Raw genomic sequence first — 12,352 nt, forward strand, 5'->3', positions numbered from 1 at the left:
TATATATACACATATATACATACACACACACACACACTCATATACACAATACAGCCTGTATCGATCGAACGTTCGTTCATCGCGCATGCTCAGAACATGCATGATCACTGAACGACCGTACACACGATAGATGGTCAACGATCGTCGTCCAATCCGATCTGCCAGTCCGGTCGTTCATTTCGAACGACTATCCTCGTTCGTCGGCGTCGTTGGTTACTTTTTTTACGAACGATTTTTGGCCAATCGGTCGTTCGTCGTTCATTTCCAACGATAAAAATTGGACGTGTGTACGCAGCTTTAGAGTAACTACCCTGGGAAAAAACATCTGCCATATCTTGGTTTTGATACATTTTAAATGACAATGTGCAGCACCCTGCTAGACCCCCCACCGGCGTTGCATAGAAAGACACAGTGACCTGGTAATGGCAAAGTTGTATTTATATATGGCATAAAATGAAAACAGAAAGATTGCTTGATGTTTGATAAGAGAGAAAAGAATGAATTGGCAAAATGTAAGCAGAATAAATTTAAACTTTGAGATTACTACTAATCTGGGAGACTCTTTATGTATATGTCTGCACCAAGACACCCAGAGCTTTTAGTCTAATCTCAGTTTACAATAAACATCACGTGATCAGCAGAACCTTAGCTAATTGTCACAACATAGAAAATAAGAAACAATATAATAAAGCATCAGTTTGTACTCCTAGATCTGCCCGTCTGATGTTCTTGAGGCACATCAATCAGGCCCGGCCCTCGACCACACCTGTCTACAGTAACTTGGCAAACAGGTCCTGCCAGGATAAAGAACTTTCACAATCTGAAACAACAACCTTCTACAAACCTTCTCAGGCTGACAATAAATGAGAGAAAGTGCCCGACCACATCTGTGCTTCTACCTCTGATGGACTGGGAGATAATCTCACATCAATGGTGGTGGAACAGATACGTCCCGGATGTGGTCATACCTGTGCTCTGTGATGCCATAGGTGTGTCATGTCCTTAAAACTAGTTAAAAGTTCCAAACAAATCCATTATAATAGAGTTTTTCTCAACCAGGGTTCCTGCAGAGATTGCTAGGGGTTCCTTAAGCAATGAGCAGTTTGTACCTCTCAGGTAAGTTTAGGTGACACCAATGATCTTTAAGGGTAACATTCTTCCCAACGGCCAGCAATGTAAGAGGAATTCTTCCTCTGACCACCACGCTAATACACTGAGCTGTGGACATAGTATAAATATAGATTAAGTTCTATATTTACTCAATAAATATGAAAACAGAATTCCAACCAGGTGTACTAAATCATTTGTATAATGGAAACAATTTTTGGACTTTCGATTGATATTTACAAGAACACCTTATCTGTTCACAAAAGATAGGGACCCTGAGATCTCCTACAACCTGTCACCTGCTGAATGCTTTCAGATCCGATCATTTGGGAGTCGCAATCTGCCGGTGTGTACCAACTCTACAAAACTCCAGCAATAACTCCCATAGAAATGTATCTAAACACAAAATCAAGAATCTAATAAATTTCAGCTCGCCAGTATTAGATGTGGTGTCTATATTTTTTTAGGCTCTTTCACCTCTTGACTTAGGGTGACAACACTTACTGTACTGCACTGCATTTGTTGCATATTATTATTATTATTAAATTGGATTTATATAGCGCCAACATATTACTCAGCACTGTAAATTAAAATAGGGGTTGCAAATGACACAGATACAGGCAGTGACACAGGAGGACCCTGCCCCAAAGAGCTTACAATCTACGAGCTGGGGGAAATAACACACAACAGGAGGGAGGATATAGAGTGATGGGGGGTAGTTTAAGAGACAGAGGAAGATGGGTAAGCAAGTTTGAAAAGATGGGTTTTAAGTGATCTTTAAATGCATGTGATGAGGTTATGAGTGAGGAAGTCATTAGTAGGTCATTGGAGGAGCGAAGAGAGTGGCTAGGGGGGTATTTTTCGACCAGGTCAGAAAGGTAAGTGGGACAAGAACTGTGGAGAGATTTGAAGGCAAAGCAACAAACAAAGCTTTCCTCCGTTTCATAACATGATATCTTGGTGCAAGGTACTACACTCCCCCACCTCCTGGGCTAGGGTAGACACGTGCAATAATTGTCTTTAGAAAACGAACGACTAACGACAGATCAACGATTATGCATGATAATTTTGAACGATCGTGCAATTGTGCACAATTCTGTACATGCTGTAACAATATGATGGTTCAAATATAATCCACCAATAATGTACACACGCTAGATACGATTGTATGAACAATGCAGGAAGTGACATGTAAAGAAGAAAGTGTATTGCAGAATCATCCACGATCACTGAACTACCGTACACACAATAGATTGCAAACGATCGTTGCCTAATCAGATCCACCGGGACGGTCCGTTTCCAGCGAAAATCCTCGTTCATCAGGGTCGTTGTGCACTTTTTTGTTAACGATTATCGGACGATCGGTCGTCAACGACAATTATTGCATGTGTGTACGTGGTCTAAGAATGTAAGCTCTGTTGGGTCCTCTCCTCCTCCCCCCGTGTCATTGTTTCTACCTGCAGGCTTGGGATCTGCAGCCCCTATGTATTGTGCAGCACTGTGTAATATGTTGGCGCTTTATACACCAAGATTAATAAAAGTATAAAGTTACAAGCTCACTGGAATTGTGTTTACCTTATGAAACAAATGTATATGTACCAGGTGGAAAGAAAGCAATTAGGAGAAGCAGATTACTCTGTAACATAAATTGCTGCTCTGACATCATGGCTGTGGGAAAAGCGTACAATACCAAATATTCAGAAGTGGAAGGATGACATTCCTAGCTAACACTTCAGTGCCAGATTATCAATGCAATGCTATTGTGTGCAGCCTGATAACATCTGGTGAAGAAGTCTTGAGATTCTCTGGTTACATTGTAACAAGTTCTCACAATGACCTACAAGTATATGGATGACAGAACAGAAATCTCCACTCCCTGCAGCACAACAAGGTCACAGTCACATGGCTCTTATCACCAAACGATAAGGATTGTGCTAGGCTAAGCACCGCTCAGGCAAAGCAATGTTGTGCGTTATGGTAAAGCGGAACTAAACCGAAGACATAAAAGATTGTGAGCGGGCAGAGGGGACAGGCGATTAATAAAACAAACTGATCTTCATGTTTGCAATCTTCTTTATAACGTGCAGCTTAGTAAGATCGCAGCATAGCTGGCTACCAGGAATTAATGAACTGCGGTGTACATACGTAGTTAGGTCATTCAGGCTCTGCCAACCAGGATGGTCAAACACCCAAATCATGAAAAGGACCGGGTTAAGTGATGGAGCCTTTTCATTTTCTCCTGCCTGATGTTTACAATGCTCAATAGTTTAAGCTGACACACCAATGAATGATTCAGAGCAGTGGTCACTCCCCATAAAAGCAATCTAAACAGTGAATATAGATTGGGATGTCTATTCTTTGATCAACAGATATTTGGCTAGGAGTTCTCCCCAAAAACCACCAGCCAAGGGGTGCCCATCCACGGTTTACAATGACAACATGGCTCTATCAATAAGGCTGTGTACACATGTGATCTTTCATGATCCTTTCCAACGACAAACACTGAACAAGTGCTGTACATACAGCGCCATTCTGCTCTATAGAGAGGAGAGGGGGTAAAACGACAAAGTGGCACCCCGCTGTGCTCTCTCCCCTTCACTTCCATAACAATTGTTTGTGGATCTTCCAGGATGGATTCATGAAGAACAAACACTGTATACACAGCAGATTCTCATCCTATATCAGCCCTGAGGCGATTATCAGACGAGAATCATCTGACATATGTATGTAGCCTAAATGTAAACGTCAGAGAGAATTTCCATTGGCTGGCAAATGTTAGGGAGAACTTCTGGCTGTATGTTGGCATGGTTGGTCGATAGCTGCACAGTCACAGCTTGGAAATAGTCAAAATTAATCATTCACACATCCTGCACCTGCAAAAGGCGATTTAAACAATATATTGAACAGACATAAAGAAAGCAGAAGAAGAAGATCTCTGCTATGATTAACATTTTACTTTGAGGAAACATGTTCATGCACCAAATTAAAAAAAAATAAAATTGCTGCATGCAATGTTTTTTTGTAGGGTGGCCACCTGCATGAGTCTCATGTCAGCAGCAATGGTGGAAATCATACAAATGAAGAGATTTATATTTGATAATGTATAGTGGATGCACAGTAGTAGGAAGGCATGCTACCCAGCAGTTTTACATTCACTGCCATGCGTTTTTGTAATGATCCCGTTTAACTGACTAGAGTGGAAAATGGCAACATATCTAAAATAAAACATTGGGAATGTATTTTCCAGCAAAGCTTATCAGTGGGAATGGGTGCTATTGGATGTACTGTACTTTATGAAGATTTTGGTCCTGCGCTGTAGAATGTATGGCAGCAAGCCACTGAGAACAAGGCCTGAGATTGAAAAAAAAAAACTAATTTTATTTGTTAAAGATTTTGTGCATTTCTATTTTCATCAATAATGCTTCTTCAGCCAAAACCTTTTAGCGTAAAAACCTCAGTCAGGTTTCCATTAAAGTTTACGTAGAATGATGGACTCTGTTTTCTGCCCTAATTACCCTAATTACCATCACTTATAGAACAAAATCTCCCCAATACACAAGCAAAAAAAAACAAATGTTACTTTAACATTCTGCTTTACTTTCAGACTCATTTTCCTGTTAGGCAAAGGCAGATGTGTCTTATGTTGGCAAAGCATTAGTTGTTGGGTGCGCAACTCCACAATCTGATTGTTCTCCTATATTACCTCCCCTTCGACCCCAACATCAGACAACATCTAGAATTACTTCAGCCAGAATTTCTCCCTCAATCCCTATGTCAACCATTAAAAGCGTTCCGTGCTGTTTACTATAACTAAAATGGTTGGGAGCCAATGGGAGCGCTCCCTGGTGTTTATTATAACAACTGAAATAGTTGGGAGCCAATGGGAGTGCTTCCAGTTAACTCATATAGAACTGAAGTAGAGGTGCGTACACACTTCCAATTTTTATCGTTCCAATCGAACGACAAACGATCGATTGGGCAAAAAATCGTTCGTAAAAAAGTAACCAACGACGCCGACGAACGAGGAAACTCGTTGGAAACGAACGACCGGACCGGCGGATCGGATTGGACGACGATCGTTGAACATCGTTTGTGTGTACGGTCGTTCGTTGATCGTCCATGTTCAGAGCATGCGTGATGAACGAACGTCCGTTCACTTTCCTGTCATGCACATAGTTCCTCTATCGCTTAAACGATCGTATCTATTGTGTGTACAATATCTACGAACGATCGTGTCGTTAACTCTATGTGCAGGATCGGTGCTATACGATCGTTTGTATATATCGTGCAGGATCGTTCGTCGTTCGTTTTCCAACGATAATAATTGGAAGTGTGTACGTAGCTTTAGGGTCAGCATTCTGCAGCATTTGATTAACCAAAGAATTAGATATACCCTACTGTTTTATTGCTTGAAAACATTATGGTTTAGAACAGGTTTCAATAATTTCATTAACATGAATAGCCTATGGTCCTAATAGATTAGACAGTATACTGGCAGCTTTACTCAAATCTGAGAGCTGGAGCGAGTAAGCATACACTACAGAGGATTTTGTGAAATAAATAGTTATGCCTGGGCACTTGGTCATATGATATCTTCTAAAGCGATGGTTCAGCACTGTGGCCTTTGGAAAACACTGGAGGCAACCTGAAGCAGCATTTACCGTAGTGAAGAAGGAATTTTTAAAAACAGAACTAAACCTAGATTAGAAAAATTTGTGAGCAGGCAGGATAACGATTGCAGAGCGACAGATAATGTCCCTTCTGTAATAAAATAAAGAGACCTGCTTTAAATGAACTGAGCTGTGTATCCCCCATTTAAAACAGAAAGTGCATACTGATATCCTAAATCAGCAGGACGCTGCACTGTTTATCCTACAATGTCCTGCATTTTACAAGTGAATTATAAAATGCTTGTGATGCCTGACAATGAAACGCAGAAAAGCCTGACAGATGGAGAGCAGGCAGGCAGGTTCCTAATTGTAATCCTTTCTGCAATAAAACTGACATGCCTGATTACATTTATTTTTAAATAAACTCACCTGTCCAGTGTTGAACCCAGAAATGTTTTTAAGCTGGGTGGTAAAAATTTGTAGGTGGGTGGCAGCCCCTATATTGTGACCCAACTCTTCAGTAACATCCCAATAACAGCCGGGTGGTCGCTGAATAGTGCCTGGTGGTGCGCCCAGCTGATAGGGGCCGGGGAGAATACGGCTATCCTCCATCTGTTGCAGGCAGTGCCATCATCACCTGCTTGTCTTCCAGGTTCAGATCTCCAATCATTTCAAATTGCTGGCATGTGCAGCTTTTTACACAGATTGCAAACTGGCAGATAAGCATATACTATAACAGGGGAGACAATGTTTGTGCTTTCTTCAAGAAAAAACCTGGTTCTCAGAATTGTTTTGACTTGTTTAGCTCCACTTGAAAGAAAATGCACGTTTCCTTGTTTCAGCATGACACAGATGGGAAGAGATATAGGAGGGTGGCAGCACCTGTGACCTAACCCATCAGTAACCACTGTAAAACACTCGGGTGGTTGCTAAAAAGTGCCGGGTGGTGCGCCCAGCTAAAAGGGACTGGGGAGAATGTCCCAGTGATCTATAAAATGTTCCAGAGTTTTGTTTTTTCTTTTGGTCCTTTTTGTACTGTTTCATGTTCAGCAGTTAACCAATAAAACCAACAATTTTATCTAAACCTAAATCAGAACTCCAGCCAAACAACAAGATTAAAAAATTGCTTTCGTTGCAATATTCACTTTCAATCTGAAGCTCAAATCTGCAGTACTTCTTGTTTGCCACAAGATGTCCAAGCATTATTGAACCCACTTGCTATGAGCCCAGGCTGTCCTGGATTTGCATCTGACTCTGAATGTACAGTGAAAGCAGAAACAGGACAGTGATTGGCTCATTTATCTTCCACTTTGGCTTTTTCTATCAGTATGCTTAATGTCAGCACAAAATGAGTGGCTTCTTCTACTGCTTGTTCGTCTTCCCACTCTCCATCCCTTCCATACAGCAGTCACTGTGTGTATCTGTCTGTCATTTGCAACCCCTATTTTATGTACAGCGCTGCATAACACGTTGGCGCTATATAAATCCTGTTTAGTGCAAATGCTGATACCAGATCAAACATAATTACACTGCTTGCACAAATGAAACATTATTATATAAAGTGTCCTTGGTGTTATGCTTTAAGAAATCCCCAGAATTTGTGCGTCACAAAGCAGCTATGATTTTCTGAGCAGGCTGGGAAATAACAGGAGGTCTTACACCCTGTTCTGTAGGCAGATACTTTTCTTAACTATGCCAAAATCATCAAGTTGTATTTCAGAACAATATCTTCCAATGTTCGGTTACCAAGCCGTTTCTAAAACAAAAGCACCACAACCCTGGAGATATGTAACAAACACCGGAACTAACCTGTAATTAAATTAAATTGCAGGTTTATGTTTTTACTAAATATTATCAAGTGGTGTCATGGTATCTTATTGCAGAACATCCCAGAATCCTGTCATCGTGTGTATCGCTCATAATGAGGTCATATTATAATATACAGAATGAGATTTGGTGACAGGACACATCAATACCGCACAATCACTTCTACTAATTATATTTTTCTATGACGCTGCAAGGACTCTGCATGGAGGGTAATTGCTGAGTTGCATGACTGCAGACAAGACACAACCCCATGATAAAGGTTGGGGAAGTGGCATGTTGTCACGCAGATGGACCAAGACATGTCATGGTCCACCATTAAAATGTAGTTACCTAAATACATGGGGTAAAAAAAAAAAAGACACAAGTCCATCAAGTTCAACCACTAGGAAAATTAACATATCCCAGATATAAAACCCTATGGACATAGTTGATCCAGAGGAAGGTGAAAAAACCCCTGGTACAATTTGCTCCAACGGGGGAAAAAATATTCCTTCCCAATTCCATGATGCAATCGGATGTTCCCTGGATCAAAAGTCACTGTTATCTTTACTTTAAAGCTTTAATCCCCAGTTATATTCTGTGCTTCTAGAAAAATATCCAGCTTTATCTTAAAGCAATCTATAGTAGTTGCTAAAACTATTCCTGAGGGAGATGATTCCACATTTTCACAGACCTTACAGTGAAGAATCCCTTCCTTATCCGGAGCTTAGATATTAAGAAAAATTTTACCAGACAAATATATGTATGATCCACCCCTCCTAACTATGTGACAGCACAGCAAAAAGAAGAGTGGCACCACACACTAATAAACCCTTGGAGAAGGCTTTTTGGATCGATTAGATTTTCAAGCTAAGGAAGGTCAAGCAGGTACCTGTATAGGGTATGAGTGTGAGAGAATTAGCCAGTATAATTTTAGGTTTACTATTTGCAACCTGAGGTTTTTTTTTTTTTGTTTTCTCATGGATAACCAAAAGGCCCCCATGTTAAAGGAATTAGGTGCCCACCTTCCTTTACCTTCATCTGTACAGCAACAGAACCGCATTATCCACAGCAATACAACACAGCAATGTAAGGTACCCACGGGTGTTTGCTATTCAAGCTCATTTGCATTTGGTAAAATGTAACCTCTGAAAAGCATTGCTCAATTAAAGTCAATGGGATGTTGATGATCTACATTAAAGGTGCATTCCTAACACAGAAGTAAATAGGAGGACGTTTACACCTGGTTTCTCCATCCAGACAACTGTCTGGATGGAGAAACCAGGTGTAACACACCGTGGGTACCTTACATTGCTGTGTTGTATTGCTGTGGATGATGCGGTTCTGTTGCTGTACAGGAGCGTGCCCGGAGGCGGTCATGGTGAGGTTCAAAGTGTGCCTATGAATGAGGGACTGGGAACCTCAACAGCCAATACAGGGGCCCAATGTTGGCTATGTCCACCACTGGGCCTCCACCAAACTGACTGATAGCCAATCAACAGCCAGTGACAGCAAAATGAGGACCCTGAACTCCTAATGTATACAAAGCATAGCATAAGGTGTAGATGTAAGCATTAATAAAAAAAATAGCTAATCAAATTGTCTCCGGCTATGCAAAGAATGGCACAGCAGAAGCTGTTTACTGCTTAATAATTTTAACATTGCCCATTCCTGGGCGAAGTATTAATCAGTATCTACTGGAAAGACGCACCTTTTAAGCCCTCCCCTGAGCACGTACAGCTCATCCACCAAACCCTGCCCTGGCCACGTACAACCCACCCACCAAGCACCCCCATGACCATGTACGGCGCATCCACCAAGCCCTTCCCTGACCGCGTACCCACCAAGGCCACCGCTGACCGCGTACCGTGCACCGTGCACCCACCAAGCCCCTCCCTGACCGCGTATGGCGCATCCACCAAGCCCCTCCCTGACCGCGTATGGCGCATCCACCAAGGCCCTCCCTGACCGCGTACGCCGCATCCACCAAGCCCCTCTCTGACCGCGTATGGCGCATCCACCAAGGCCCTCTCTGACCGCGTACAACCCACCAAGCCCCCCCTTGATCGCCTATGGCGCACCCACCAAGCCCTCCCCTGACAGCTTACGGCGCACTCATCCTGCCCTCCCCTGAGTGCGTACTGCGCACTCACCCTGCCCTCCCCTGACAGCTTACGGCGCACCCACCAAGCTCTCCCCTGAGTGCGTACTGCGCACCCAACAAGCCCTCCCCTGACCGCGTACCCATCAAGCCCTCCCCTGACCGCTGGCACTTACATTGCATACACCGTCCTCATTCCATACAAAACTAAACAGAAGAGCTCAGCTCATATTGGGTTACAGATTTCTGTTGTAAATGTTTGATCATGTTAGCACAGACACATGGTAACAATAATTTTTGTGTGTGGCCGGAATCACACTGAACAGAATGCAAAAAACATCAGGGGTGCCATTGCCAACCTCTTCTTCTGAAAATGCTAATTTGCCTGGCTCAGTCATTCCTCTGCCATCCAAGCCACTGACCTATAGCAGCTTTCTCCTGGTCAGTGATGTTATAGTGAGGAGTCAGAGGATGAATATGACAGCCAGGCACATAGGAGGTTATGTCTGTGTGAGCAGAGGGTTCCCTAGGGGTCTGTCTGTGGGAGGAACTGTGTGAACGGCCCACAGAGGATGAACGGGTGAGATTCACAGAAATGAAAATACTCAGGGAATAAGGACAGGAAGAGAGGGAAGGAGGAGACGTTTTTCTTGGCATGTTGATGTCAATGATCGGCAGTACATAGGGAGTGACTGGCATGAACAATACATGGAGTGGCACCAGGCAGCAGGAAATCCAGAAGCTGCATGGCATGACTGGCATGACTGGCATGGATGGCACCGACCTCGAGCACACCAACAAGCGGAGAACAGATGAAGAGCATGACTGGCAGAGACAATTAGGTATAGTGGGCACACAGTGTAAGCAGCCGGCAGTACACTGACAGTAACCAGCCCTGGCAAGGATAGTGGGCACATGGTGACAGTGATTGGCATTGTATGGGATAGAGGTGACTGGCATAGGATGATAGTTGGCAATAGTTACTGTGACCAGCAAAGTACAGGGTGATAGGGGTCTGGTTCAGATTCACAGTGGGCACACACTGGCAGTGTACAGGAAGTCTGGGGATTGGTATAGACTGGCAGCATTAGAAGGCATGCCGCGGCAGTGTCCAGCAGGGTGCACAAGGGAAGTGACTGACAGGAAAGGCCAGGGATACTGGGCACATAGAGGTAGAGTCCAGGGTAAGGGGGCACATAGAGGTACAGAGAGGGGTATTTAGAGGAAAAGGGGCACACAGTGACTGAATACACAAAGGGGGTATTTTGCAGGGATGGGGGTCACATGGTGGCAGAGAACAAGGAGGGGTAGCTAGCAGAAATGAGGGGCACACGGTGCCAGGGTACAGGGTGGGGTAGTTAGCGGGGATGGGGGGCACACAGTGGCAGGGAGGGGTAGTTGGCAGGGGAGGGGGCACACAGTGGCAGGGTACAGGAAGGGGTAGTTAGAGGGATAGGGGCACACAGTGGCAGGGTACAGCAGGAGGTGGCTGGCAGGGCACATCATGACATTGGGGTAGTTTGGCACGCTGACATTAGCACAGCTGTGTGATACCCCGGTGGGGTAAAGTCTGACTGGAATGGTTGGCACTGTGACACAGGAAGGAGAGTGATGCTGGCACCGGGTCAGAGCAGTAAGGTCCGGTCTGTCACCCCGCCCCCGCTCACTCACCTCCGGAGTCAGGTAGGACACGAAGGACGGCTGCTTGGGGGACTTGGCCGCCCCTCCGGCTCCGAGCCCCAGCATGTCCCGGCTCTCTCAGCTCCCTGCCTGGCGCTCCCTCTACAGCGGATACATAAGCCACACCCATCGCCGCTGTCATTGGCTGTCACCAGACTACTAGCTAAGGGGCGGAGAGCACGAGCTCCCTCCCCTGTGTCTGACGTCTGCTAAGAATGGCCAGATGATTGGGCAAACGCGCTGCCAATCTGCAGTGATTGTTTGCATCCCTACGGTCAGGATGTGACTTCTGATTGGCTGAGCTGTTCCTGATTGTAGTGGGCGGGGTCAGCAATTCTGTGTCATTGCTTTGTAGTGACATGGAGGAGTTTGCTAGGAGAACATTTCTATCTTTAATGCCTTACCTGGGCTAACATTCTGATCATGGCCACTAGCCAGCGCTGCTATTATTATTATTATTGTTATTATTATTATTAATAATATTAAATAAAGTTATTATTAATATTATTAATATTAAACAGGATTTATATAGCGCCAACATATTACGCAGCGCTGTACATTATATATGGGTTGCAAATGACAGACAATTACAGACAGTGACACAGGAGGAGAGGACCCTGCCCCGAAGAGCTTATAATCTAGGAAGTGGGGGAAATATTACACAAATGAAGGGGGATACTCTGTTGTATAGAGAGGGGAGAGGGGTTTCCTACTTAGGAAAGTACAGTGATTGTTCATCAATCCACCAGAGAGAATTGATGTACAATGTCATGGGCCAGCTGTGCACATGCTACATTTTAACGTAAACGGTTGGTCTCAGGCAGCGATCATCTGATGTGTGTATATATAAGTTTAGCTCTATACTTCTTATCATCATAAAATGTCAGGCAGGCCTAGAGGGAGAGGCAGGGCTTCTGCATACAGAGAAAAGAAATGGTCACATGATACGCCACATGATTTGTTTTGCCACTGGCCATGTGTACAACATGGCATGTTTACCTGGAGTAAACTTTAGATGGGTTGTAGCTGCCGGCTCGCACCCATCAAT

At 43.9% G+C, this 12,352-nt stretch overlaps 1 protein-coding gene across 1 annotated transcript in view; it reads right to left on the bottom strand.

Annotated features, from left to right (window-relative positions):
• The window catches only part of MTMR12 (myotubularin related protein 12), a 48,121-nt gene extending 36,691 nt beyond the window's left edge, over positions 1-11,430 (bottom strand). Inside the window, exon 1 of the mRNA XM_072416559.1 lies at positions 11,296-11,430. Within this exon, the coding sequence (XP_072272660.1) occupies positions 11,296-11,370 (75 nt within the window). The 5' untranslated portion in view covers positions 11,371-11,430. The remainder of the gene's footprint in view (positions 1-11,295) is intronic.
• Between the last annotated feature and the right edge of the window lie 922 nt (positions 11,431-12,352).

The sequence above is a fragment of the Pyxicephalus adspersus genome, chromosome 6 (assembly GCF_032062135.1).
Source record: "Pyxicephalus adspersus chromosome 6, UCB_Pads_2.0, whole genome shotgun sequence".
Classification (NCBI taxonomy): domain Eukaryota; kingdom Metazoa; phylum Chordata; class Amphibia; order Anura; family Pyxicephalidae; genus Pyxicephalus; species Pyxicephalus adspersus.